We start from the raw sequence: 27,959 nt of genomic DNA, 5'->3' as shown, positions 1-27,959 counted from the left end.
GACTCTGGGGGGAACGGACCCACCATGGAGGACTCTGGGGGGAACAGACCCACCATGGAGGACTGTGGGGGGAACAGACCCACCATGGAGGACTCTGGGGGGAACGGACCCACCATGGAGGACTGTGGGGGGAACAGACCCACCATGGAGGACTGTGGGGGGAACAGACCCACGCTGCTTCTGGGACCTCCAGGCTGGGGAAAGAGCACCGCGCTGGCCAGAGTGGCCCAGCTGGCACCGCGCTGGCTGGCGGGGTGAGATGGTGCTCTAAATGGCCACAACAAAATTATGTTTAGGACACGAGAAACACTTTCCTGACACAGGGATGAAAAATGGGTTACAAAATCGTCGGATAAAATATATATATATATATATATAAAACACTTTCCTGACGTTTATAATGTTTTTAGATATTTTAGTACTTGAATTGTCTGATGGCGTCAGAAAGGCCTGATGCAATATTAACCATAATAATTATGGCGTCCCTATTTTTCCACGTCTAATTTGCGTGATCCAGCAGCAAGATAAAATGAACGCCACCCACGATAATGCTCACAAAATGATGTTACTATAGTGACTATCGCAGAGAAGCAAGTGTAAACGACAAAGCCATTGTTACTTGATCGAGCATGGCAAATAAGCAATTGAAGTTTTATTATCTACCATTCTTTCCTTTCTTTGAACTGAGAGGTACTCCCAACTCGTCAGGCTTCAGAGACAAGACTATAACGCGACGTAGAATCATTGAACCTCTCTCTCCTTTTATTGTCAATGAAAGGAGAGAGGTTCAGTTCACTGGTGCATACCACTGTGACCCCCTTTCCACCGGTTGGTTCCCAATGGGAACCGGTTCAGTTCTTTTTGGTTCTTAGTCCATGAGCCAGAGCTCCAAAATTGGTGGGGAAACTAGACCTATATTAAATTGTTTGTAGGATCAATACAAGTAAATGAATACATGATAACACTTCCACAGTAGTAGCTTTTTCATATTTTCGATTACTGTATTTTGCATATTTTCCTACATAATGCCTCATTTGCATATAAAAGAAAATCATTGTCTTTGTGTAAGTAATCAACCAGGGAAGTTTCATGGTGATAACAATCTAATATAGGTATAGTTTTGCCCACTCAATTCATAATTTAGGTTCCAATTTTGGAGCTCTGGCTCATGGACAAAAAGAACTGAACCGGTTCCCATTGGGAACCAACCGGTGGAAAAGGGGCCTGTGTGATGACCCGTTAATAGAAACAAATGGCCGGAGCCCTGCAGCCCTTAACGGGTCGGGCTGGGACCCATCAGGCTTGTAGACCTCTAGCTATTAGCGATGGGCCATAATACGGGTCCATTCGGTTACATTTGTACGTTGTATAGTTGTAGTTAAAAGTAACACATCGTATTGTGTATCTCATGGTGTGTGTGTGTGTGTGTGTGTGTGTGTGTGTGTGTGTGTGTGTGTGTGTGTTCTAGGAGTGTGAAGGTGGTGGTGTGTTTCGTGGGTCTCACGGCAGAGAGCAGCAACGTCCGCCTGGTTCTTCAGAGTGTGTGTGTCCAGCTGGCAGAGACCTACCTCCCCCACGCACACCTCTCTGAGGTATGTGCGCTTTCAATTTACAATGTACGGCATTTAGCAGACGTTCTTAATTCAGAGCGAATTACAGTAAGCAAGAACAACACATATATATATATATAAATGTCTGCGTGCACGTGTGTAATGCACGTAACCCGAGAACTCAAATTCGACACACGCGTTCCACACCCCCGCAGGGAGCGCAGTGCCCGGCCTCGAGTCGGTCTGACCCACCACAAAAGGCTCTGTACATTGTCAGTACATTTAGTCTTGGTGTTAGTCTTCGTAGATTAGTTTAGATTTAGTTTTCGTCCGTGAAAAACATTGGTCTACGGACAACTTCGTCATAGTTTTGGTCGACGAAACCTAACACGTACGTACATGTTTCCCCTCCTCCTCCCAGGGCCTCCCTCAGCTGGTCAACGAGTTCCAGTCTCTGCTGGAGCAGGTGGACGCCGGGCGCCCCCTGGTGCTGGTGCTGGACGGTCTGGACGGTCTGTCTGAGGAGCACGGAGCCGACCTGTCCTGGCTGTCTGTCCCGCTGCCACCGCACGTCTACATGCTGCTGTCTGCAACCACCGACTCCCCCTGTGCTGCCACGCTACAGGTCAGTCTGCAACCACCGACTCCCCCTGTGCTGCCACGCTACAGGTCAGTCTGCAACCACCGACTCCCCCTGTGCTGCCACGCTACAGGTCAGTCTGCAACCACCGACTCCCCCTGTGCTGCCACTCTACAGGTCAGTCTGCAACCACCGACTCCCCCTGTGCTGCCACGCTACAGGTCAGTCTGCAACCACCGACTCCCCCTGTGCTGCCACGCTACAGGTCAGTCTGCAACCACCGACTCCCCCTGTGCTGCCACGCTACAGGTCAGTCTGCAACCACCGACTCCCCCTGTGCTGCCACGCTACAGGTCAGTCTGCAACCACCGACTCCCCCTGTGCTGCCACGCTACAGGTCAGTCTGCAACCACCGACTCCCCCTGTGCTGCCACGCTACAGGTCAGTCTGCAACCACCGACTCCCCCTGTGCTGCCATGCTACAGGTCAGTCTGCAACCACCGACTCCCCCTGTGCTGCCACGCTACAGGTCAGTCTGCAACCACCGACTCCCCCTGTGCTGCCACGCTACAGGTCAGTCTGCAACCACCGACTCCCCCTGTGCTGCCACGCTACAGGTCAGTCTGCAACCACCGACTCCCCCTGTGCTGCCACGCTACCTACAGGTAGCGGTTTTGGATGTTATCAGATGATTTAATCTCTGTCATCAGCCCTTATCAACACCATGCAATGGAGCCAGAAATGGACATTTCCTACACATTGGCGTTGTTGTTTGTCAGCCATTGTCCGACGTCACGTTTGACGTTTAGTAACCCCTGTTACTAAACCTAACCCTAATTCTAACCTACTACAGGTAGAGTGCTCAACGGGCCTGAAAATGAATACCCGGCCCCATTGGCCCGGTCTACATTGGCCACGCCTAGTTTTAGACCCCAAACCCTGAAAAGTATGCTTTGGAGTCACGCATCCAACAAGCTTTGAACTGAGATCATTCTGTTCCAGAGATAATGGCCAAACGTCTTGAAAATTGTGATTTTTGATGTGAGTTGTGGCCACTCTCTCTCTCTCCCTCCCTCAGAGTACATGTCATCCTACGGTGCTGTCCCTGCCTCCGCTCAGTGAGGATGACATCAGCGCAGCGCTGGCGGCCAGACTGCAGGCGTCACAGCGCCGTCTCCAGCCACACCAGCGTGAGGCGATGCAGGCGGCCTGTGTGTCGTGCCCCTCCCCTCTGTACCTGGAGGCTGCTCTGTGGGAGAGCCAGCGCTGGACCTCCTTCACTCCAGGGTTAATGGAGTTCAAATGACCATTTCACCACTTTACAACCTATCTTCATACTGTATGCATCATTATAGGCATATGTTGTACGTATGCCTATCACTATGTGGTACACACAGACACCCAAAGCTGGGCATAGGAGCCCTCAAAAATGGTGGTATTTTATCATGAACATTAGTGAGGACCAAATATATGAAGATAGGTTGAAAAGTGGTGAAGTGGTCCTTTAATGTAATTATGATAGTTTTCTTCTTCTTTCTGTCACTGGTGGACGGGTTTCTGAACCTCCCACAGCCCTCCTGTGAGACACGGATCGATTTTGGGGGAGGGGTATTTTATCATGAACATTAGTGAGGACCAATTATATGAAGATAAGATAGGTTGTAAAGTGGTGAAGTGGTCCTTTAAAACTAAACTTTGAAAAAAAAAAGAACAAGAAATACAACAAAAGAAAAAGATTGGGAAAATGCTAATCTATAAAGCGTTTTCTTCAGTCCCCAGGACCCCCTGGATCTCCCGGCCAGCATGGAGGGTCTCTACCTGGGCATGCTGGCTCGTCTGGAGAGGGAACACGGACGTCACCTGCTGAGACGGGCCGCCACGCTCATATCTCTGTCTCGCGGAGGCGTCACTGAAGAGGTGGGTGGTGTTGTCTCTGTCGCGTGGAACGTTTCGACGAATGGGTTCGACTCACGAGCTTGCGCACAGGTTTGCACACGGAGGTGACACTATACTGTGCATGCGAGACGATGCAAAACGCGTTGCATAGGACCCAAATAGGCCCCACGCGTCACACTTTTCCAATCGGTGAAAAGGGAGCATGCGGGTGCACTGCCCATAACTCCGACACATACTGCGAGGCGTTGCGTGTGGTTAGGGTTAGTAATGCGCTAGTCGGACCAACCGCTGGAATAATGAGCCGTCAGACTAATGACACAGCACCGTATGTGGTGCATGCAGCATGAGCAACTCCATACAAGTGAATGTGTCATTTTCTGTGCTGTGCCCTCTCTATTATTCCTTCTCGACTATGTTCCTGACCCACTTGTTTGGGAAGCACTGGTGTAACGTGACCCTTCCGCGTCCACCAGGAGTTGCTGGCGCTCCTGTCCAAAGACGAGAAGCTGCTCCGGGAGGCCTCCTCCTCCTCGTCCCACAGCGCTCCCCCCAGGGTGCCCTACGTGTGCTGGGCCGCTCTGCGACGGGCCCTGGGTCCTCACCTCAGCGAGGTGGAGAGCAACGGGACGTGGGTGCACCGCTGGAGCCACGCCGCACTGGGCCACGTCTGCGCCCGTCGCTACCTGAAGAGCCGGCATGCACGCATGGCCGTGCACGCCGACTACGCCGACTACTACCGAGACAAGTCCCTTCACGGAGGTGTGTGTTACGGTCGGAACACGATTGTTATCCTCCACACAGAGTGAATTAAATTAACATTTTATTATAGTGTTGTGTGCAGTCTCGTCTCGGTCTCGCGCATAATTTGACTCTGTCTTGACTTAGTCTCTGAACAAATAAGGGAGTCGGTACTCCTTCCCCACCAAGTCCACACGAGTCACTACAATGCAATGAAATCATTGTATTCTACCCATATTTCATTCACATTAGCATTGTCAGTCAGAGAGCTGTCTGGTGCTTATAGACAGCAGGACCAGCTTGCTCTCAGTGTTTTCTGTACCAAATGTGTATCAAATGTGATTTAAAAAAATTATAATCTGGTGTCGGTCTCGACTCGGTCTCGTCCCATTTCAGACTTGGTCTTGACTTGGACTCACTTTAGGTGGACTCGACTACAACACTACTTTATTATAAGCAGATCAATTAGAAGATCTGCAGACTCACTCCCAATCATCCGCCGTGATCGGAAAACTCTATATAATGACAACCCCTAACCGCACGCGGAAGCCACGTAGTTGGAATCAGGCACCATTCACTGCGAGTAGGCCTACGTCGCGACACCCCCACTCTCACAGATTGGTTGGAATGGCAGTGTGTCGGAATGCCTGCACTCTGTCCCCCACTTGACCTATAGCCTTGACCACCCAATTGCAGGCTTATAGCCAAAATGTTATTTAGATAACATGTTGTGTAGAGACAGTTGACCTGGCATACTACTACCTACTGTATATGGTGTAGGGCTGTAGGCCTATAGTTTCAATGTACAGATTATTATTATTACTATTATATATTTGTATTCTACTGTTTAAACTGATGATGACAAAATAATTCCCTGGTGCTATCTTGGGCTATGTTGATTTAGACCACAAACACGTTTTCCAGACGTATGAAAGGCTTAATGTAAACATAATCGTGTACATAATTAGTATTGACACATTTGTCGCCACAGGTTGCATATTCCAGCCTCTGGCGTGGACCCTGGGCAATGAGGAGGAGGAGGAGGAGAAGGATGGGGGTGGCGAGCGCAGGAGTCTCCGAGTGTTCAACCTGAGGAAGCTCCACGGCCTGCCCTACCACCTGGTCCACTCCGGACAGATCCTCCCATTGTTCTACGAGTGTGTCTTCAACTACGAGTTCCTGCTGCACAAGACCTGGGCTCTGTCTGTCCATGACGTAGAGGAGGACCTGAGAGGAGCCGTGCTGCCCGACAGGTAAACTACAGTGGGGGGTCTCTGGCATGGTTTGGGAACAACTGATGTAGACATGTTGTTGATGTGAGGTTCTCTCGCCCCAGGGAGGTGTTGGATGTGTCCATGCTGAGTGGAGCTCTCCAGATGTCCAGAGCCGTTCTGGAGCAGGACCCGTGCCAGCTGGCCGGTCAGATCATGGGTCGTCTGGGGCAGTTGGTGTCTGAGGACCGTCCCGTAGCCCCAGGTAACAAGAAACGCACCCGCGCCACAATTTCACCTGTACACTTTAAAGGGGCATTTGATCCACAGGAACGCGCCCAGGGTACCGGGAGCCGCCCCACGTCCGAAATGGTTGAGAAATGACAGTTACCATGTGGGCGTCCCCAGGGGGTCCCTCTACTGTACTGTAATGTAAAGAATGGCCTGGTGCACTGCAAGCCAGTGCAAAAACAAATAAAGGCCACAAATGGCTCCCTGGTTCCTTTTAAACGCCCTGGGGTCCAAAAAGTAAGACGGTGAAATGTACCTCCATATATAATGACACTGTTGTCCTCCTGCGTGGCTCCAGGAGACCCTCTGAAGTTCTCCTACCTCCACGCCCTGCTGGCTCAGTGTCCTCTGTCCTCCCTGCCCGTCCTGGTGCCGTCCTCCACCTGTCTGCTGCCCCCTGGAGGACTGACGCACACACTGCTGGCCGGTAACGAAGTACATTTAGTTCAGTACTGTACTTAACACTTCTGATGGCCAGGACGTCCACACATGTCTTGTCAAATAAAGCCGTGGGGTGCCTGGATCGCTAAAATCCATTTTTGGGGAAACGGCCATTGCCAGGCAACACCTTTCTCAGCTCTTCCCGCGCACCCATTACTTCCTTGTTTACAGTCCGACAAACACTGGCCCAGCCTGTGTGGTTTCTGGTCTAGAGCGGCGGGTGCCAGCGAGTACAAGGCGAGATCACAGTCAAAGAAGATCCTACTTTTAATGGTACCCTATGGGGTGCGTGCGCACGCATCCTGGTGCTGGGGGTGATGAAGGCATTTCCGAGCAACCGGGACAAGACTAAAAGTAGTTTTTCAGCGTGGCCGTTTCATATTGATATAAAGCGATCAAATACGTGATATCGCGTATTTGGCCGACAACGGGACTAATTTGAAATATGTGATATCACGTATTCGGCAGTGAAAGCAGGTTATCTTTTAAAGGAATAGTTCAGATTTTATTATTACCCTTATTGTTATTATTATTACTGGTATTATCGCAAGAACAATGGCTTCCGTTATAGCATGCTAACGCCACACAGTCTAAAGACATTAGGGGCGCCACCGAGCATTGTGAAGTCCACTTCTGCAGACTTCAGCAGACTTTAACACTGTTCGAGTTAAAGTAGCTATAAGTAATAATAATATGCAATTTTTTATGACTTTCTTTTTCTTTTTCAGACAGCCAGCAATGAGTTACACGCTCCCAAAAAAATGTAGTCTCTGCGACACATCTAGTGGCCGCAGTCTGCCTTCAAACATGAGGAACAATGCATGAATCCATGTCATTTTCCGGCGAAAAAGGTTTGGACCAATGGCAAAGCTTCTCGCAAAATCTTTGAATGCAGACTGCGCGGCCCCTAGAGGTGGGGCCGCAGGGGAGTGACTGTGTTGTTCTTTCACGTGGTTATTCTTCAGTGTCACTGTCACATCTTCCCCCTCAGGTCACTGGTCCTCACTGACGGCGCTGGGAGGGGGACAGCAGCGGGGGTCCCTGGTGGTCAGCGGGGAGGCGGACGGGTCCCTGAGGCTGTGGGACGTGGAGCGGAGGCGTGTGGTCAGGACGCTGGGCGGGGCCGAGGGCGTGGTGGCAGACGCCCTCACCCTGGGACTGGACGGCACTGTGCTGGTGATCTGCATGGGAGCCAGACTGCAGGTCAGCTGACTCTCATTGATGTTGAATGAATGGTGGTCTGCATGGGAGCCAGACTGCAGGTCAGCTGACTCTCATTGATGTTGAATGAATGGTGGTCTGCATGGGAGCCAGACTGCAGGTCAGCTGGCTCTCATTGATGTTGAATGAATGGTGGTCTGCATGGGAGCCAGACTGCAGGTCAGCTGACTCTCATTGATGTTGAATGAATGGTGGTCTGCATGGGAGCCAGACTGCAGGTCAGCTGACTCTCATTGAGGTTGAATGAATTTGAATGGTGGTCTGAATAGGAGCCAGACTGCAGGTGATGATGAGCGGTCGCCGCTCAGCTGGCATCTGACCTGGAAAAGAAGTAATGGAAAAAACGCATTAGAATGACATTCCATTTTTTTTGCTGGCCATGTTGTCTACATGCCTGACTCTCGCCTCCCAAAACAAGTCCTGTACTCCCAGCTTGTTAAAGGGAAACGGGCCCCGGGAGGTGAAAAGATGAGGTATAAGGACAACATTAAAACAAACCGAAAGAAGTGCCACATTGACCTAAAAGCTTGGGAAGACAAGGCAATTTTTCACTCTGTGTTGTGTGTTTGTTCTCCAGGTCAGAGAGGTGGGGTCTGGACATGTCATCTACTCAGACAGTGGCTCCGTGGACACCCCCATAGTGACCACGGCCTGTGAGGGTCAGCTGCTAGTGGCCTTCTATGACGGGAGCCATCAAGTCAAGGTCGAGACATGTCTCTTTGGCACCGCGTTTCCAGCTTGTAGATCTGATACTTTTGTAGCCTGGCATGGCCAGACTAATATCACTGCCCCATTTTTCCTGTGACACTATAGCATGATCGAGTAGGGTGGTAATTTCCTGCCCGACAACAACGGCCAGCAATATATTAACAAAGAATGTTAAAAAACCTCTCCTAGTCCTGTTTGAATGCGGTATTCAATCAATCAATCAATCAATCAATCAATCAATCAATCAATCAATCAATCAATCAATCAATTTAGCAACTTCAACCCTATTATATACTCAAAATCATAAATTTTGTTTGTTTGTTTCTTCTTTATGTTGCTATATACTGTATATGGATAATGCGTAATGCGTGTGCGGAATCGCCTTCGCGTTTCACACATCTTTTATTTATGTTCAGAGAGCCTTAATATATCCAGAGAGCCCGAAGCCCAAAACTGTATTTTAGGTAGCTATAGGTATGCCTGTACCAGTCCATAAGACTGTGATATGGTTTTATTTCAGTATTGGCTGATGTTATTTGCAACAGTAATCTGTCATTTTGTAACTTCATTTCATCATTAATCATTCGATGTCATGACAATATTATTCTTCAATGAGGTTTGGCCTTATATATGGAAATGTAGGCTGCTTTATGTGTGTTTCCTCAATGTTTAGACTACTCATAATGTGTTAGAAAGTCACTGACAAAAAATCCAATATAGGACCAACATTATTTGGGCTTGCGGCCCACTTCTGGAGTGGCCACTGAGCCATCTTAAGTTGAGTAGCCCTGCGCTAGAGCGAGACTGGCAGAAGGCCGATTGAGTTCTAGTTATTACTTGAACAAGCAGAGCGTGCAAGTAATGTTATCAGTCAGGTGCTACGATGCGTATGTCCCTTAGCATAATTGGTTTACGATGGTGACATATTGATGATGTTTCAGTGTCGGGTGGATTAAAGGGACATAGGCATCAAACCACCCGAGTAACCACATTATACCACTAACCAACTCAGAAAAGACATATACATACATATAGACATATACATAGACATATGAGCATATGACGTGATGAATATATGTACCAATGCCAGGGTATATTGGTTATCGATGGTGACATAACGATGACATGTTTCAGTGTCGGGTGGACTAAAGGTAATGCCCCTATGTATACATATAATAATATGTAATCTGACATAACGGGCATAAGTAATCATTACCATACTTCAAAATACTACTTATTTTCCTCCAAAAGCAAGGTACGTAGCAAATGGCTAAACCTAATAATTCAATATTGCAAACGTTCTTTCACAGAGAATGATGTATTATTATTATCATAGGTGTTGGACCTGTGTGACTTGTGTTCTGTGCTGTCTCAATGTCCTCTATAGGTGTCGGACCTGTGTGACTCGTGTTCTGTCTCAATGTCCTCTATAGGTGTTGGACCTGCGTGACTCGTGTTCTGTGCTGTCCTGTGCCCGCGTGTCTCTGGAGGGACAGGCCATCCACCGAGACCGCTCCGTCCTGCTGTCGCACAACAACTGCGTCAAAGACTACGTCCTGTTCGCCTACAGGTTAGATCTCAAAGACCACGTCTTATATATCCACGGTTCCACAGAACAGTCTGACTGTGCACATTGTCCCTGAAACGCATCGGTCAGACTTCTTGCTGTAGCCAGGTTCGGAAAGAACAGTCGTGCCCAAACCTGCACGCTCAATGAAGCATGCATGAGGGAGTGATACTTTTTGGGTGGGTTGCCAGTGTAAGTGATTAAGGGATGTTTTGTATTAATACATAGTAATGGTAAATGCTCCATTTATATATTTATAATTTACATATATAAATATTGTGCATTACATTCACCCGTTCACACAGACCCATTTGCACACACGCACGCATGCACGCACGCACACACACACGCACGCACACACACACACACACACACACACACACACACACACACACACACACACACACACACACACACACACACACACACACACACACTCATACACCGATGGCAGAGGAAACCATGGCAGGCTCAACCTGCTCATCGGGAGCAATTAGGGGTTCAGTGTCTTCCTCAAGGACACTTCGACACTAACTCTGGGGGAGCCCACAGGGAGCGAACTGGGAACCTTGCGGTTCCCATTCGGTCACGCTACCTCCCGAGCCACTGTATCAATAAGCTAAATCTACAGTACAAACAACCTGTAACTAAAACTGTCAAATAACTGTGATGGAGTAAAACATGACGCCATTTGCCTCTGAAATGTACAGTAAAAGTACAGTAAAAGTGGTCTCTACTTGTATTTGAGCTAGTACAGACAGTACTTAGTATTAGTTACTTTCCACCAATGGCACCTAGTGACCTCCTCTCCTTCTCCTGGCCCTTCCAGCGCTGGCCCGAGCCTGAGGAGGTGTGAGAGGCTGCATAGGAGGTGTGGGGAGGTGCGGAAAAGGTGCGAGAGGCCGCAGCAGAGGTAGAACTGGGCTCCTCCTGGCCTGGTTTGGGAAAGTCACTGTCTCTGTGGAAGAAACGCGGCGGCGCTCCGTCGCTCCTTTGCTGTCCATTGTCGTCGCCGCGGTAGAACTTGGTGCGTGACGAGAGGTTGGAGAAACCCGTCCTACCGCCCTGGAGGTGGTGTCTCTGAGGAGGCGGAGGCTGCTGGGGGTGGAGTGTCTGAGGAGGCGGAGGCTGCTGGCTCTCCTCCTTGTCGATGGAGAACGCTCCCATCTTGGACTCCATGAATTCAAACAGAGTGTTTGCGCCAGAGGGCCTTCCTCCCACTCCCACCTCCTCCTCATCCTCAAACCTGGACCTTCCTCCTCTTCCTCCTCTTCCTCCTCTGCCTCTTGCTGCTCTGGGCGGGGGTCTGCGGGACTCTATGGGCAGGGTGGGAGAGGGTCTGCTGTTGCCGGCAGCTCCAGTCAGCATATCGAGAGCCGCCTCTATGCTGTTGTTGCTCTCCGTTAAGGCCCGGCAAGCGTCCTCACTGCTGAAGCCCATCTCCACCACGTCTCTCAGAGCCTGCTCATCCACCACCACCTCAGCATAATTTCCGCTGCCTTCGGCCTTCCTGCTCTCCATCGCCCGTTCCTCCCTCCAGCGCGACGGCGGCGGCTTCAACGAGTCGTGTCCCCCGCTGCGGCGGTAGGAGGAGGACGACCCGCTAGTCAGGTTGGCGCCCGCGTTGGCTCCGCCGCCGAAGCTGCGCAGCGGCGCCTCTTTGGCCTTCTCGGCCACCTCGGCGATGGCGGCTACCCGCTGCTTCTCGAAGTCGTCGTCGCCGACGGCCGGAGCCTTGGAGGTGCCGACGGCCTTCAGCGTCTTCCTCTCGTCCAGCTCGTCGATGCTCTCGTCCCTCCGCGCGCATCTCTGTCCGAACGGCACGAAGGGAGGAGGTCCGCCGTCCTCCGCGTTCCTCCGCCCGCCACGCTGTCGCTGCTGTTTGACCAGGCTCCGCTGGAGCTCCCATTTCTCCACCAGATTCTCCACCGCTCCGCCCAGAACGGAGACGTTGGACTCATCCAGGAGCAAGAGGCCGTTCCTGACCGGGACGGTGCCCAGGAGCTTGACCTTGGTGCCGGGCGGCGTGTTCAGGCCGAGCCCCGGAAGGGGTCTGACCTCCAGGCCCGCGCATGCCACGTGGCCGTCGGTCAGCTGCAGCCGCAGCATCCTGGGAGCCGCCTGGCTCTCCGGGTGCTCCTTGGGCGCCGAGACGTTCCTCACCTTCTGGACCTGGAGGACGAGTGGTCCCTCCAGCTTCTCCACGCGTCCGCCGTTTATGTCCGGCGGCAGGGCCGCTCTGCCGATGGGCCGGAGGTCGCGGTCGAGCGCCAGGCGGACGACGTCGCCGTGGGACGCCTTGTCCGCGGCTTCGCCTCTCAGCTGCGCCGCCCCCTCGTCGCTGAGGTGCCAGCCGTCTCTGGTCAGAGATGAGATCAAGTCGCTCATTATCTTTGTCTAAAAAAAGGCCTATATTTCTATAGGTTTGTTTTTTAATATGTTATTATTGCAATGACCATTCTGGACTTGATGCTGGACTTGCCAGGTGTAACTCTTAAACGAAACGACTTTATGAATGACTATCTGTCTGTCAGCCTGCGTCGCTTTTAAGCCCATATATGGAGGTTCCTGATGCCATTGATGTGATATGATGTCATAGGCCTGACATCGGTCAGACAGATCTCCATAGACATCCATTGGCTGACCCAAATCATGGGCTTTGTGGGTTGGTCAAAACCATGTGGTATTTGTGCTGAACCACCAAGTACTTTTGCAGCAAAGATCCATCTTGTCATGGTGTGGTATCAATACCCTTAAAGGGACCCTTTTTGCAAAAGAAAATATGTTAGAAGATTTAGAATACTTCCCTGGGGGTCTTCATGCGTGTAATATGTGGTTTTAGATATTGGGGGCCACTCTACCCCTGATCCACTCCCACCCCCAAGTCCCTAACTGATAATGGCAGACCTACAGGTTCACAATACACGTCGAGCTTGCATTGTTCCTCTGCACCACAACGGGACCTCTGCTGGACTGTCCCAGGCGTCACTGTACCTCTCATCTAGGGCTCGTCCTTAAATAATACCACCTGTACCCTTTGTTAACAAGGTGTCAAATCAGGCCGCCATAGTAACACCTAGACAGATTTCAACAACAGGGTTTTTAAAGAGACAACCTCTGAATTATTGATCCGTATGAATTAGTAAACGCCATATCCGTCGTCCTCTTCTCGGATGTTGGTGTAACTCGGCACGCAGTCTAACAGCCTGACAGGAGATGTGCTATTAACTTGTAAGTGGTGGAAAAAACTACAATACTGCAATGTAAAGGTACTCAAAGTACTAAAAATAGATAGTACTCATTATGCAGAATGTGCCATTTCAAGTTTTCAAATGTATAAAACATCTTTTGAAATTAGCAGATCTACAAGCTCACAATGTGTCGCATCGGAACACATTGAGAGCTTGTGCATCTGCAATTTTCAAATGGCCAAAATGTATAGGGATGAAGTGGTTAATGCATGTTTTGTAATAATATAATAAAAATCTAGTAAGTTGTCAAATAAATATAGTGGAGTAAGTAAGTACAATATTTGGACCCGAGATGTAGTGGAGTAGAAGTAAAACTATTTGGGAAAAAGTAATTCATGGAAATACTTTACAAATACCTCAAAATTGTGCTTAAGTACATTACTTGAGTAAATGTACTTAGTTACTTTCCACCACTGGATGTGGTTGACAGAGTCAGCTGACAACATATTAATGAGCTCTTTCCACGAGGTGATTAATCTTAATTGTGGAACCTGATAAAAATGTGTGTGTGTGTGTGTGTGTGTGTGTGTGTGTGTGTGTGTGTGACAGTTGAGTGGCGAGGGCATCGGCCAATCAACAGACGGGGTCATTTGAGGTAGCAGGGAGGGTAAGAATAATAAGACAACGCCGGAATTCTAAATGTACTTGAGTAAAAGTACCAAAATGGCGGGGCACCTGGGCTGCTAACCTGACAGCGTGTCGCGGGTTCGACTCACGATCCCGACGACCTTTTTTTGCTGCGTGTCACACTCGTTTGTCCTAATGCTGCTGATCAAATTAAAATATAAAATGTTAACATATCTCTTCCTCCCTCTCTCTCTCTCTCTCTCTCAGGTCAGGAGGTCAAGCAGCAGTGTTCGGTGCGCGGTCGGGTACTGTGCTGTGTGTGTTGAATACCCAGCATGCATCAGCCTCCATCCAGGCGGTGGAGATGACTGCAGAATACCTGATGATCTTCTGCAGGTGACCGTTTTATACTTGTAAACCTGACATGTGACCTTAAAGACGTAGTGAAATGGCATTTTCGGTCATTTTATTTGAGGTTTCAGTGAAACGGAAGCCTGTAGGCTACGTTTCTGAACCGATCAGAGTGTCGCATCCCTTCAGGCTTTTGGATGTTAGCTCCTCCCAAACGGCCAGCTCAGCCATACGTTTGCTACTTATATTTTAGCGTGTGATTAAGTTTAAAATGAGTAATACACTGTCTGGACATGTCATCTTGAATGAGATTAAAAACAGAGTAGTTAATTCTGTAATCAAAATCAGCTGTGTTTAATGACATTAAGATTCTTCGGGACGCATCATGCAGCACGTTTTCAGGAAGTTGTATTTATACAACGCAGTTTCGGGAGAAGAGACCTCCTTCCGCTTGACCTTAACCTCATTATCAACAACTCCTCCCTCCTTATCAAACTCACCTGCCTTTCATTATCACCTCCACCCTGAGTCCCGTCCTACCTTGGGTTCCTCACTCCACTCCGCATTCATCTCATTCTGTTTCAATAAACTGTTCATCTTGAGCGAAGGTGTGGTCTCTTACTAGTGAAGTTCAAAGGTAAAAATATGCAAAAAAGCTCAAAGTGTGAAAAACATTTTTCATTTCACTCCGGAAAAATGTGTGCATGCGATCGCATAATAGAGGGTCTTGCCCCCTTTCAGAACGACGAGGGCACTAGGAAATAATTACAGGAAATACATTTCCAATATAATTTTAAGCTGCATAATCAAGAATTTTAATCTGCATAATCAAGGATTTTTGCCCGTATTTCTCCGGAGGGTCTAAAAGATGCTTCTGATTTCAGGTACCCGTACAAGAGCGACAGCGAGATGCTCCACATCGAGCTGTTTGGCTCCTCCTCCCTGCAGTACCAGCGCTCCATCCTGGGCTGCAGTCAGGACTACATCTCCCAGGTGTCCGTCACCAGCGATGGGTCGCACGCCGTGGCCTTCTGCCCCTCCCCCCGCACCCGCCTCACCCAGCTGGTCACCTGGAACCTGGAGACGGAGGACCACAAGCACCTCGCCCGCTTCCCTGGGATCCTCACGCAAGGTAGAAAACACTGGTCAAAACACTGGCTCGTTCGTTTGTTCCTTCATTCATACGGGGCGGCCATGGCGGGGTGCGTACGTTGGTTAGACATGCATGCAGACAACGTCGTCGCCCCCCCCCCCCCTGCATGCGTGGCCGGTTACAACTAGCCCGTGGCAGGCTAAAACTCAACCGTGGCTCCTGGCATGTGCGGCAGGTTAAAACTAAGCCGCCCTTAGCGTGAGGTTAGGTTTAGGGTTGGGTTTTGGGCGGGGTGTCGGACTCATGACTGTATGTCTATAAGACGGTTAGTACGTCAGACCAAACACATGGACCCGGCAGTGGCTCAGTGGGTAGAGTGGTCGCTTGGTAACCGGAAGGTTACAGCAGAGTTAGGGTCAAAGTGTCCTTGAGCAAGACTAGTCTGAACCCCTAATTGCTCCCGATGTGCAGGTTGGTGCCTTGCATGGTTTCCTCCGCCAACGGTGTGTGAATGGGTGAATGTAATGCACTATCTATGTAAAGCGCCGTGGATAAAGGTGCTATAAAGGTTTCATTGACTCATTCATCAGTCCATGCATTCGTTTCTCCATTCGCCCGTTCATTAATTATTAATTCATTAATTAATTCATTCATTCGTTCATTCATTCGTTCATTCGTTCAACAGGTGTGTGCTCTGACCTGCGCTACTGCGTGGGGATGTGTGAGTCAGAGAGGTACCTGCGCCTTTGGGACCTGTCCTCCAGGATCACTGACCAGAGCCTGACCTTCAACGTCCACAAGACCATGAGCGACGGCACGGCAGAGGTCATCCCCGTGGGCACAAAGGTCACCAAAATGGGCGCCATGCCACGGTACTTAGCAACGACACACTCTCTGCATGGACGGATTACAGCTTGTGCCAAGTGTGCACGTGCACAATGCACACTTGCACACTTTCACCCATAGGGGAGCCACAATACATGGCCTGAATTGGGTTTTATTTATAAGCTGTAGTGCAGTTAATTACACTGTGGTGGGAAAAATGAAAATGGGACCGCCAAATATCCTAAACTTTCTGTGATTCTGCCAATAATCATATTCTTTGAGAGACACAGTTTTCAAAACAAATAATCAAACAAAGAATCACGTGACGTTGGTACCCTTCACCCTGTAAGACCCGAGATCAGACTCTGATCCTAACTGTTAAATCCTAAATTCTAATCCTATGTCAGTGATTCTCAAACATTTTCATGTCAAGGACCCCTAAAATTATTATGTATTTGGCCGTCGACCCCCATCTCAAATAATGTTCCCGGGAAGATATGATTTTTCTTTTTTTAAAGGTTTGCTGAGGAAGAATAATATAGTCAAATATTTGCAGACATTTTCACAACTTAAAGAAATTGCAAATTTACAACAAAGTTGTGTCACGCTATGAAGTTGTAGATCTGCCATTTTTCAACAGCTAAAATATAAAAGAGGGGTTAAAATGAATCTAAGCTAAGTTCCAGGTATTAACCCACTTAGGCCTGACGTCGAAAAAAAATAAAAGTTCGCTCTGAAAGAATATATACCTATTCAAAGATTTGTGCCGCATTTTTACGATTTTTCAAAAATAGCTTAAAGTATAACAGAATGCTTGAAACACTGATGTGTCTTTTCTTACAGGGCTCTGTGGATTAATTTACCTAATTCATTTGTTGAAGTTGCTGTTGAAATGAATAGGAGATCCAAGCAGGCACATTTCCTTCTTTCCATTTATTGGTCAGCAATCAGTTACAGGTTGCAAGCATTCGTTCCATGGTTACAGGTGCCGTGTGTCTGTTTGTCAGATACGACATGTTGGTTAAGTTGTGTGAAAATACACCACAACACCAAAAGGGGTTCCTGCCCAAAATGGCTTAATGGGTTAACTTCCCCTATTGGCTCATACTAGGACATGACATTATGGGCTATATCTTGTGCCACCCCTTATCCCTAAACTAATTTGCCATTTTTTACTATTGAAACAAATATTTCAAATAGCCGATCTACAAGCTCACAATGTTTCGATATAGATCGGCTAGGTGAACTATTTAAAAAGGTTTTTCAAAATAGTAAAAAATGGCAAATTAGTTTAGGGATAAGGGATAATAAGCGTGGCGCAATATGGAGCCCTATGTGTAGGCAGAAGAACTGTTTGTTCATCTCAGGCTCTCTGTCTCCCCCTGCTGGTCAGGTATGCCATCTGCCACTCCCTGCGCAGCGGAACGGTCCGGGTGTGGAACCTGGCCCGGCGCAGGTTCTGGGGGCGTGCGGTGCGCGTGGAGCATGGCCTCTACGGAGCCACGGACGTAGCGCTGGCACACGGCCTTAAACTCTACATCCTGACTGATAGAGGACTCGCCCCCAGCGCCGACCTGACTGACAGAAGCTCCGCCCACAGCGCTGACCTGACTGACAGAAGCTCCGCCCACAGCGCCAACACACCCTCATCCGTCTTCCAGGTACTCACACGCTCCTTTCTAATCTTTTTTTGAGGGGAGCTTTTGGTGTCTGTCCACAAACTTTTGGCTTTTGGTGTCTGTCCACAAACTTTTGGCTTTCGGTGTCTGTCCACAAACTTAAACCTTTTTCTCACACAAACATTAAATTCCCATTGACAATGAATGGAGATGTCTGAGCAAATAGACATATAGGGCTGTATTTTGCGTGTCTTAAGTACCAGGTCTTATTACCTAACTTGAGTAAACTATAGACCTGGAGGCGTGATCAATGCTCTTTGGCCACTCAGAATAGCCAAATGGCATTGATCACGCCTCCAGGTCTTTAGTTTACTTAGGTTAGGTAATAAAACCCTGTACTTAAGACACGCAAAATACAGCCCATAGTGTCTATTTTATGTCATGATGATGCACGATAAGAGCTGCCCTCACTTCACACAGGTGTAAAACCCGAGGCTGATTCTACAAATGCCTTCTAAATTAGTAGTTCTCAAAAAAGATGTACCGGTACTGTATAAGCTTGTGTGAGGTTTCAACTGCATGTGATGTCATCCGTAGTCTTTGACTACAGTGGCCCATTTGGGACACAAACCCTGTAGAGATTATTTAGTTATTATGAAAGACAATCTACAAAACAAATAAGAAGGAAAAGAATCTGAGCGATAAAAATAAGCGATTTACATTATGTACATCTGCTATTTTTGAACAGCCACCACTAAATTAAAAGAATGGACACGGACGCTTTCCCGTGTAACTCGTCACCAACCCGAAGAAACGACAGCGTTTCGACCGGTATTGGTCTTTCAAGTATGAAATGAAGTATACTTGAAAAAGACCCAATACCAGTCGAAATGTTGTATGTCCTGCCTGCTGTGTTTGTGAAATTAATACTTGGAGCATTACAAAAGTGAGTTGCGAGCCTTTTCTTTTCTTCATGATATCTGTTAATTTAACAGTTTGGCTCGGGACCAAGATCGGAGGATGTGCGCTGTTCTATTTTATTCTGACTCCTCGTCACCAACCCACCACTGCCCCCTGCAGACGCTGCTGGTGTATGACCTGGTGAAGAAGAGCTACGTGAGGAGACAGACGGGCATGTCCATCGTCCCCTGTCCCCAGCACGAGTACAGGCTGGTAGAGGACGCCCGCGTCCTCATGGGCCCGTCAGAGACCAGGTGAGACACCGTCACCTGTCCCCAGTAGTTTGAGACAGACACCAGGTGAGACATCGTCCCCTGTCCCCAGTAGAGACAGTCACCAGGTGAGACACAGTCCCCTCTCCCCAGTAGTTGAGAGTTGAGACATACACCAGGTGAGACACCGTCCCCTCTCCCCAGTAGTTGAGACAGAGACACCGCAGGTGAGACACCGTCCCCTGTACCCAGTAGTTGAGACAGACACCAGGTGAGACACCGTCCCCTGTACCCAGTAGTTGAGACAGACACCAGGTGAGACACCGTCCCCTGTCCCCAGTAGTTGAGAGTTGAGACATACACCAGGTGAGACACCGTCCCCTCTCCCCAGTAGTTGAGACAGAGACACCAGGTGAGACACCGTCCCCTGTCCGTCCCCAGTAGAGACAGTCACCAGGTGAGACACCGTCCACTGTCCCAGAACAAAAGTATTGGTATTAAATGTACTAAAAGTACCAAAAGTTAAAAGTATGCATTATGCAGAATGTCCCATTTCAAGTTTGCAAATGTATACAAATCTTTTGAAATAGCAAATCTACAATCTCACAATGTGTCACACATTGTAAGCTTGTAGGTCTGGTATTTTCAATTTATAGCCAAAATATAAATCGCTGACTGATTATTAAAACAATATTTGGATCCAAGATTTAGTATAAGTACAAATACCTCAACTGTACTTAAGTACAGTACGTAAGTAAACACATTTGGTTACATTCCACTACTACCAGTAAGACGCGCAAACGCGGGAAGCGAACGCAGCTCGTACATATTTGGGTTTTTTTTAAGATTTTTTTTTAAGTTATTATTTTTTTAAGTTAAGTTATTTTTAAGTTAAGTTTTTAACTTAGCCATAACCATATAAGGAGTCCCCAAAGCAGCTATACGTCCAAATATGGAGTGTGTTGCATAAATCACAAACAAATCACTCAGCTCCATATATGGGCACAAAGGTGGGACACACACACACACACACACACACAGACACACACACACACACACACACACACACACACACACACACACACACAGACAGACATGATCTGCTAGGTCTCATAGTAAGTGCTCACTGCTTTCGCAAATACAGAACTATAGCACTCCACTTACAGTAACTTTATTGCGAACGCAATGAGCACTTACTATGAGACCTAGAAGATCATGTCTGTCTGTGTGTCTGTGTGTCTGTCTGTCTGTCCCGCTATCCAAATATGGAGTGTGTTGCATCAGCAATCACTCAGCTCCATATATGGGCACAAAAGGGGCCAGGTCCACTCAGCTCCATATATGGGCACAAAAGGGGCCAGGTCTCAGCTGCGTTCGCTTCCCGCGTTTGCACGTCTTACTGGTAATACACCACTCACAGTAACGTTACATCCTCTCGTTAGACTAATTTCTGTCCACCCTGAGCCAGAACTATACGTTTCAAAGTATTTCAAATGTATTACTGTATTTGTGGAGGCAACGCTGCATGCACTGGGACAAATATTTAAACAATATGCATTAAAAATATTAGAATATCCTATAAATGTATTTATTGTATTTTTGTTAACATGTATTTATTGTATGTTATTGTTCTATTTTGAAACTCGTCCAGTGAGAAAGGTTCCATGGTGCAAAAACTAAGCGCGATTGGGTTAGGTTTAGGGTAATTAATGAATTAATCCGTTATAAATTCCCAGACCTCATTTTTATACTTGGTTACTTCCTCCGTTTAGCATCTTGCTTCTTTCCTTTACGGTTACGGCTGCCAGCTGGCTTACCAGAGGAGCTGCTGGAGGCGGAGGAAGACTCCGGCCTTCCAGAAGAGTCCTTAGATCCAGAGATAGAATCTGGTTTGCCAGAAGAACCCGTGGATCCAGAGAGCATGTTGGTCATGAACGTGGAGACATGGGGCACCTCCAGGTTCAGCGCGCTACTCACGGACTGTTCCAACTCCTTCCTCACCTCGGGGTCATCGCCGTTGACCACCTCGGAGTCGTCGGCGTTGCCCATCCTGGTCAGCAGGAAGACGAGCAGCGCCGGGACGACGGCGACCAGGACGGACGGCTCCGCAAGCCACCCCCACGCCCCCTGCCTCTCCGTGAAGTAGCGGGGCGGGCCGGCGGAGTGCAGCCGGAGCGGGTATGGCCGCGGGACCACCTCGTAGGGCATGACGTAGTTGACGGCGCGCGCCCTAGTCTTCCCCGTGGACGCGATGTCCACGCGGATCGGCTCAAATCGGTGCGCGGGCGCCGTCACCTCCACCACGTAGGACCCCCAGGGGACGTTGTTCACGGCGAAGCCGCCGTCCGTTCTCAGGAAGCCCACATGCTGTCGTCCATGTCCGCCCACCGCCAGGACCCTGGCCGTGGAGACCCAGTCGCGCGGGTTCGCTCCGGGAACCGTCGCCATTCCCTCGATCTTGAAGAGTGCCTTCTCCGGTCCCGGAACCATTTCCGCGCCCTCGATCTTGGAGAGTGCGTTCTCTGCTACCGGAACCGTCGCCATGGCCTCGATCATGGAGAGTGTGTCCACTCCCGGAACCGTCGCCGCCGTGCCCTCGATCATGGAGAGTGCGTTCTCTGCTCCCGGAACCGTCGCCGCTCTGCCGTCAATCTTGGAGAGTGTGTCCGCTCCCGGAACCGTCGCTATTCCCTCGATCTTGGAGAGTGCGTTAGCTCTCGGAACTGTCTCCGTGCCCTCGATCTTGGACAGTGCGTTCGCTCCCGGAACCGTCACCAAGCCCTCGATCTGACCGTTCGACTGCGTCGATCCACCCGCGCCAAGTCCCGTTTCCGTACCACTGAGACACCACGCCTGAGCCAACACAGCCAGCAGTAAAAGACAGAATGCCGCCGTTCTTCCCCCAAGCAACATCTTCTAAGACGTTGTATTACTTAAATTGTTTAGCTTTGTTGGAAATGTACTTTGCAGCCTTAGCTGCTCAGTCAGACTACTTAGTCAGACTACTCAGATCTAAACTGCTGCAGAACTGGGTAATGTTTTCTTTCCATGTAATTTGAGGACAAATGACATGTTGTGATGACAATTTAGTGATGTCACTGCATGCCATGGTGGTCATTATGTCGTCTGTCAACATACAGGATAGAGACATCATGTCTCCATATTATGGTCACGCCTCGTGACATTATGTGACATCATGAAATTAAGACCCTTAGATCTCCATGGTGCCTCACGACATGTTACGCCGCCATACAGTATAGGCGATCTCCATATATGAATATCACCACACTGACCTCATCTAAATCTGGATCCATGGAGAAGACTGGATCTGACCTCATCAAACCCTACACACTCAAGGCACGCTCTATTTATGGCCAGTACAGAATTCAGTCCATATGTTGATCTGACCCCCAATGTCAGCACTCGCCCAGCGGTCTGCAGTCTGCCATCACCCAGGCGGATGCGCGCATGCGACCTCGCCCTTTCTCGCCCTCAGGGTGTCTTACTGGTATCTTCACATCATGTAAATAATGAACAATGGACAGGTATGTTCCTTTCCTGCCTCACACAGTGTGCTATGTTGTTCCAGGGACCACCTGATCCTGTGGGATCTGGACTCGGGTTCCATCAGAGATCGGATCAGAGCCCCCCACGTTGAGTCGCTGCATTCCGCCAGTGCTGTCCCGATGCAGGGACCGCCTCCTCCCGCCCCCAAAACACGTCAGTTGGCTTCCTACAGTACACAGTACACACGTTGCTGGGGCATCCTATAGGACTCAGAGGAGCCCACTCACTGTCTGTTCTCCACAACGTTAAAGGGACACTTCACCCTTTTTGCAAAAAAATAATATGTTAATGACGTTTAGGAGCATTAGAACACTTTCCTGAGGGTCTTTATGTGTGCAATATGTGGTTTTAGATATTTTAGATTGTAGCAGTGAGCCTGTTGTCTCTGATGTCATGGACACTGGGCTCACTTCCTTCCTGGACTACATGTTCTCTCAGTAAGAGCTCTCCCCCCTATCCACAAGGAGGAGCAGTGCACCAAAGAATTATTGGAATTGTAGTCCAGGAAGGTAGTGAGACCAGTGTCCATGACATCAGAGACAACAGGCTCACTGCTACAATCTAAAATATCTAAAACCACATATTACACACATAAAGACCCCCAGGAAAGTGTTCTAAAGCTCCTAAACGTCATTAACATATATGTTTTTGCAAAAAGGGTGAAGTGTCCCTTTAAGAGTGATATCTTCTCACTGTTCTCCATGATGTTAACCCATTCTGACCTGAGATCAGATTCTAAAAATGTCTTCTACATCCTGACAGTGGTTCTTCGGTTTTTCAAAAATAGCAGACCTATACAAGCTTGTAGTGCGCCACTTGGTGGCGCGCTATGAGCTTGTAGATCTGCTATTTTTCAATAGCTAAAGCATAACATAATGCTAACACCAAAAGGTGTTCCTGCCCAAAATGTGTTTTAATACAGTGATGTCGTGGGAGCTCACTGTCCCTGTTCTCCATGATGTTAATACAGTGATGTCGTGGGAGCTGCGCACGGAGAGGGCCTCGGCCAAGCGTAGGAGGACGGAGAGGAGCGCTGAGAGGGGGAGAGGGGAGCAGAGGAGGCTGGAGGCTGAGAAACACAACGCCATTGACCAGTACCTTCTGAGTGGAGATCAACAGGTATGTATGATGTTAAACCCATTTTCTGACCTGAGACCAGATTCTACTAAATGTCTTCCAAAGACAGTTTTCTGAAAAACGTATCAGTGGTGCACTGCTACTCACACCTTTACATGTCAAGGACCCTCAGAATTATCTGGATTTGGCCGTGGACCTTTTCTGAAAATATGTTGTTCCAGGGACCCCCCCAGAAGCAAATATTTGAGTTGAAAACGTTCACTGTGAAAGAATATAATATTAAAAGATTTGCACACATTTTCAAGATTTTTCAGCTAAAGTAGCTTATAAAATATTGGTTAAAGTGGTTAAAAGCTAAAGAGACATTAAAGTTAAAGTACCTTCTGAGTGTAGACCAACAGGTATGTATGCTTTTCAAGTACCTTCTGAGTGGACCAACAGGTATGAGCTTGTAGATCGACTATTTTGGTGAAAAGATGTGGTGTAGAGAGTAGAGACCGAAGAAAGCGCCGTCAAAGTACAGCTCCGACTCAGTAAAACGAGTGTTTAGTTGCGAATGCAGTGAGCACTTACTATGAGACCTAGCAGATCATGTCTGTGTGTCTGTCTGTCCGTGTGTCTGTCCCGCTATCCAAATATGGAGTGTGTTGCATCAGCAATCACTCAGCTCCATATATGGGCACAAAAGGGGCCAGGTCCACTCAGCTCCATATATGGGCACAAAAGGGGCCAGGTCCACATATACAGTAACAGCGGGACAGACACACAGACAGACAGACAGACATGATCTGCAGGGTCTCAGCTGCGTTCGCTTCCCGCGTTTGCGCGTCTTACTGGTAATAAACTATAGTTTAATTTTGTGATAGACTCCTTCCATATGGGGCGGCAGTGGCTCAGGAGGTAGAGCGGCCGCTTGGTAACCGAAAGGTTCCCACTTTCCAGTACGATGCGGGCTCCCCCAGAGTGAGTTAGTTAGAGTTGGAGTCAGAACCCCTAATCGATGAGCAGGTTGGTTCAGCCTTGCATGGTTTTCTCCGCTATCGCCCATCTGTGTATGAATGTGTGTGTGAACGTAATGCACAATCTATATAAAGCGCCTTGGATATAAACACTATATAATATAATAATATCTCAAACTTATATAGCACTTTTCTGAGTACCCAAAGACGCTTTACATGCAGGCTTTACAGAGGTAACAACAAAACAAAAACAACTTTATTAGAAAAAAAGGAAAAAAAAACACTAAAAGCTAAAGAACATTTAAAAGACAGTGAAAAGGGTTAGCTAGGGAAGGCAATATTGAAGAGGTGGGTCTTGAGGGTGGTTTTGAAAGTTTGGAGGGTGGGGCCATCTCTGAGTGCCTTAGGGAGGGCATTCCACAGGTATATAAATGCACTATTTACCATTTAGACTATTGTTCCTATTGTGTTCTTCATCATCAGGTGGTTGTGTGCTCCTACTTCTCTCACCACCTCAACGTGTTTCGCATGGCGGTGGGCTCCTCCCATCAGGACCATCTGCTGCACACTCTGGAGGACCGCGCGTCGCTGCTGGGTCTGCGCACGGCCGCCCTCAGCCACCCCGGCACCCACCTGCTGCTGGCGGGGTACAGCCACGGCCGGCGCACGCCCCACCTCACCCTGTGGAACCTGAGCACTGGCACGGTGGGTGCAACGCTGTACTCATTACACAACTTTAGCATTGCCAGAGATTCGACCGAGCGAACGATGAAATCTCATTTGAATACTTGTTTTTCAATGAGACTGTCGAGTGTGCAGCGACTTTGTCCACCCCTCCTAGATTTGCTTGCAGAGTCTCTATTTGAGCGAGGTTTCGCAGCCCCAAACACTATTGGTTGAGAACTATTGATTGGTTCAGGTTACGTCGCAGCGCAATGACCGACACTCCATATCAGGACAGTTCTTTGCGCAATATCGCCGTTGGAAAACTTGCTCCTTGTACAATGTACATGCTCTTTTAAATGGACCAAAATAACGTCGACATACTTATACTCCTCTAAGGTTCAGAAGAGGCTGCAGAATGAGCCAGGGGTGTGCTGCGTGTCCATCACGGATGACGCCTCCAGGGTGGCCTTTGCCGTCACGGGAACTAACAAGTAAGACTTCAGCTATAGAGTGTCGCAGTCCCCCCCCTTTCAGAACGACGAGAGGTCCGGAAGAGAATTCCCCATTCATTTTTCCCATAGACGTGTATTTATTGAAAGAAATTTAAAGCCTCAGAAAAGGCAACTCTTGTTTTGACAAATCAGGACAATAAACACAATGTTTTGGGCAGATCAAATAATTAGAAAGAGGGGGAAAAAGTACCACACTGAGGATAGACGTGTCCAGTAAAACATTATTGTTGTGACCTCCTCCCTGTCAGAGTGAAGGTGTGGGATCCATTATTGTTGTAACCTCCTCCCTGTCAGAGTGAAGGTGTGGGATCCATTATTGTTGTAACCTCCTCCCTGTCAGAGTGAAGGTGTGGGATCCATTATTGTTGTGACCTCCTCCCTGTCAGAGTGAAGGTGTGGGATCCATTATTGTTGTAACCTCCTCCCTGTCAGAGTGAAGGTGTGGGATCCATTATTGTTGTAACCTCCTCCCTGTCAGAGTGAAGGTGTGGGATCCATTATTGTTGTGACCTCCTCCCTGTCAGAGTGAAGGTGTGGGATCCATTATTGTTGTAACCTCCTCCCTGTCAGAGTGAAGGTGTGGGATCCATTATTGTTGTAACCTCCTCCCTGTCAGAGTGAAGGTGTGGGATCCATTCAGAAGAACTCATAAGAGCATCTGTGGTTATGGTGACCTGAGGGTAGACGTGTCCAGTAAACTCTACCTGATGGAGGGAGGAGCCAAAGCCATTCTGCTGTCAGGTACGCAGGGCGGTTACTGAGGGGGCCACTCGTCTCTTGCATAAAAGAAGGTTAAAATAGAATTTGGGCAGTCAATGTGTTTAGCTATCCATATCTTCCCTCCAAGGGACATGTGGACAGATCATGTAACAGTGTTATGTTTCGTCTCCTCCACCAGGGGGCATCAGTCTGTGGGACCTGGACAGAAGCGTTGTGTTGTCTGTGTTGTCTCTGGATGCTCATGTAGACCGTCTGACCGTGCTGGGAGGAAGAGGAGGAGGAGGAAGAGGAGGTAGGTGTGTTACAATTATTACATAATCCATTAGTTGAGATAATTGACGCCGCCGCAACACCTAGAACAAAAGCCCTCTCCCTCGCTACTTTGCATAACATTTCTTGAGCTTCAGCCAGATGAATTTAATCATCACACCAATCCGTACAAACGCTAAACGGGTATTCAGCCTTGTTGTTAATCAAGTTACATGGGCCACCCTACATTACAGAATCTGTAATCTCTTGGAATGGATCCTTAGCATAGCTTAACACAAGAACCAGAGCTGTACCAGAAACTCGCAAGGTTATATCCCTGACCGTTGTTGAAGTTCTGATTGTTTTTGTGTGATTATTTTAGGCTTGTAGGCTTGTTTTTAATCAAAAATAATCAACAATGTGACTAAATAATATTATAATTACATTTAAAAAGGTTTTCCATCCCATAATGTTGAATAGGCCTACAGTATTTCAACTATAGCACTGAGCTGAGCTATAGCGGGTATGTGCAAACGCGCACGCATGCATGTGCATATGCACGTGACGTCATTAAAATATAGCTCCTCTACTCCACAGCACACCACTGGATAGTTGTTTCTATGACATTTTACGGTCAACTTACTTAAATGTTGTAACGCTCTCCCAGCCCTAGGAGGAGAGGTGGGGGCAGGAGGATGCCGCCTGCTGGTGGGACTCAGCCACAGCCCTGTCCTCGTCTCCGTCACCCTCAGCTCCTCCCACCCCGTTGCCACGACGACCGCGGTGGTCCCAGAAGAGGAGGAAGAGGAGCAGCATGAGGAGGAGGACTTCTTTGGGGAGTCCAGCAGCAGTGAGGATGAGGAGGACTCCTGAGACTTCTCCCAACGTTGGGGGGGGTGGGGGGGGCTTCATGTGGGGCATTGGGATGGCAATTAGCCCTTCGCTAAGCCCCACCCACTGTCAACCCACTGCCAAGCTGTCCTTCTCACCCATTGAGATTGTTAATGTGGCCCTAGTGTTGTTTTGGTCTGTGCATAATACACTTTTAGTGTTTTCCAGTGTTGATGATGGATGGTGGGCGTGGCAGTAGGGATTGGAGGTGTGTCGTGGAGATTGGGACACACCTGG

At 48.5% G+C, this 27,959-nt stretch overlaps 2 protein-coding genes across 6 annotated transcripts; one reads left to right on the top strand and one right to left on the bottom strand.

The window, feature by feature from the left end:
• Positions 1–55: 55 nt before the first annotated feature.
• Positions 56–27,706, top strand: LOC308335813 (uncharacterized protein). 5 transcript variants are annotated; one of them, XM_080793027.1, is made up of 24 exons: positions 56–254; positions 1,469–1,592; positions 1,972–2,175; positions 3,209–3,417; positions 3,903–4,047; positions 4,500–4,785; positions 5,756–6,017; positions 6,101–6,240; positions 6,565–6,693; positions 7,699–7,910; positions 8,506–8,631; positions 10,070–10,206; positions 14,289–14,417; positions 15,257–15,504; positions 16,151–16,337; positions 17,684–17,951; positions 18,990–19,123; positions 22,671–22,801; positions 23,619–23,767; positions 25,168–25,389; positions 25,753–25,841; positions 26,479–26,603; positions 26,761–26,880; positions 27,508–27,706. In XM_080793027.1, coding segments are annotated over exons 1-24 (3,948 nt in total). In that variant the 5' UTR covers positions 56–84; the 3' UTR covers positions 27,510–27,706. The 5 variants fall into 5 exon arrangements, 4 of the variants coding, with proteins under 4 accessions (XP_080649153.1, XP_080649152.1, XP_080649154.1 ...); XM_080793026.1 differs by having other exon boundaries at positions 25,747–25,841; XM_080793028.1 differs by lacking the exon at positions 8,506–8,631 and having other exon boundaries at positions 25,747–25,841.
• On the bottom strand, positions 10,978–12,591 carry LOC308335843 (tudor domain-containing protein 3-like; the record flags this gene model as incomplete). Its single annotated transcript, XM_080793061.1, has 1 exon — positions 10,978–12,591. The coding sequence occupies one exon, from the start codon at positions 12,589–12,591 to the stop codon at positions 10,978–10,980; it is 1,614 nt and encodes a 537-aa protein (XP_080649187.1).
• Positions 27,707–27,959: the final 253 nt, after the last annotated feature.

Source organism: Protomyctophum bolini (genome assembly GCF_963924005.1).
Source record: "Protomyctophum bolini genome assembly, chromosome: 20".
Lineage (NCBI taxonomy): Eukaryota > Metazoa > Chordata > Actinopteri > Myctophiformes > Myctophidae > Protomyctophum > Protomyctophum bolini.
Note: the sequence above shows the minus strand (reverse complement) of the source record. Positions and strands in the feature narration are given on the sequence as shown.

Bases quoted from the DNA above. Each gene is read 5' to 3' on its own strand.
- LOC308335813 (XM_080793026.1), top strand. From the start codon at position 85: ATGGAGGACTCTGGGGGGAACGGACCCACCATGGAGGACTGTGGGGGG. The intron at 1,593-1,971 runs GTATGTGCGCTT...TCCTCCTCCCAG, and splicing joins CCCACGCACACCTCTCTGAG to GGCCTCCCTCAGCTGGTCAA. The intron at 19,124-22,670 runs GTGAGACACCGT...ATGTTGTTCCAG, and splicing joins ATGGGCCCGTCAGAGACCAG to GGACCACCTGATCCTGTGGG.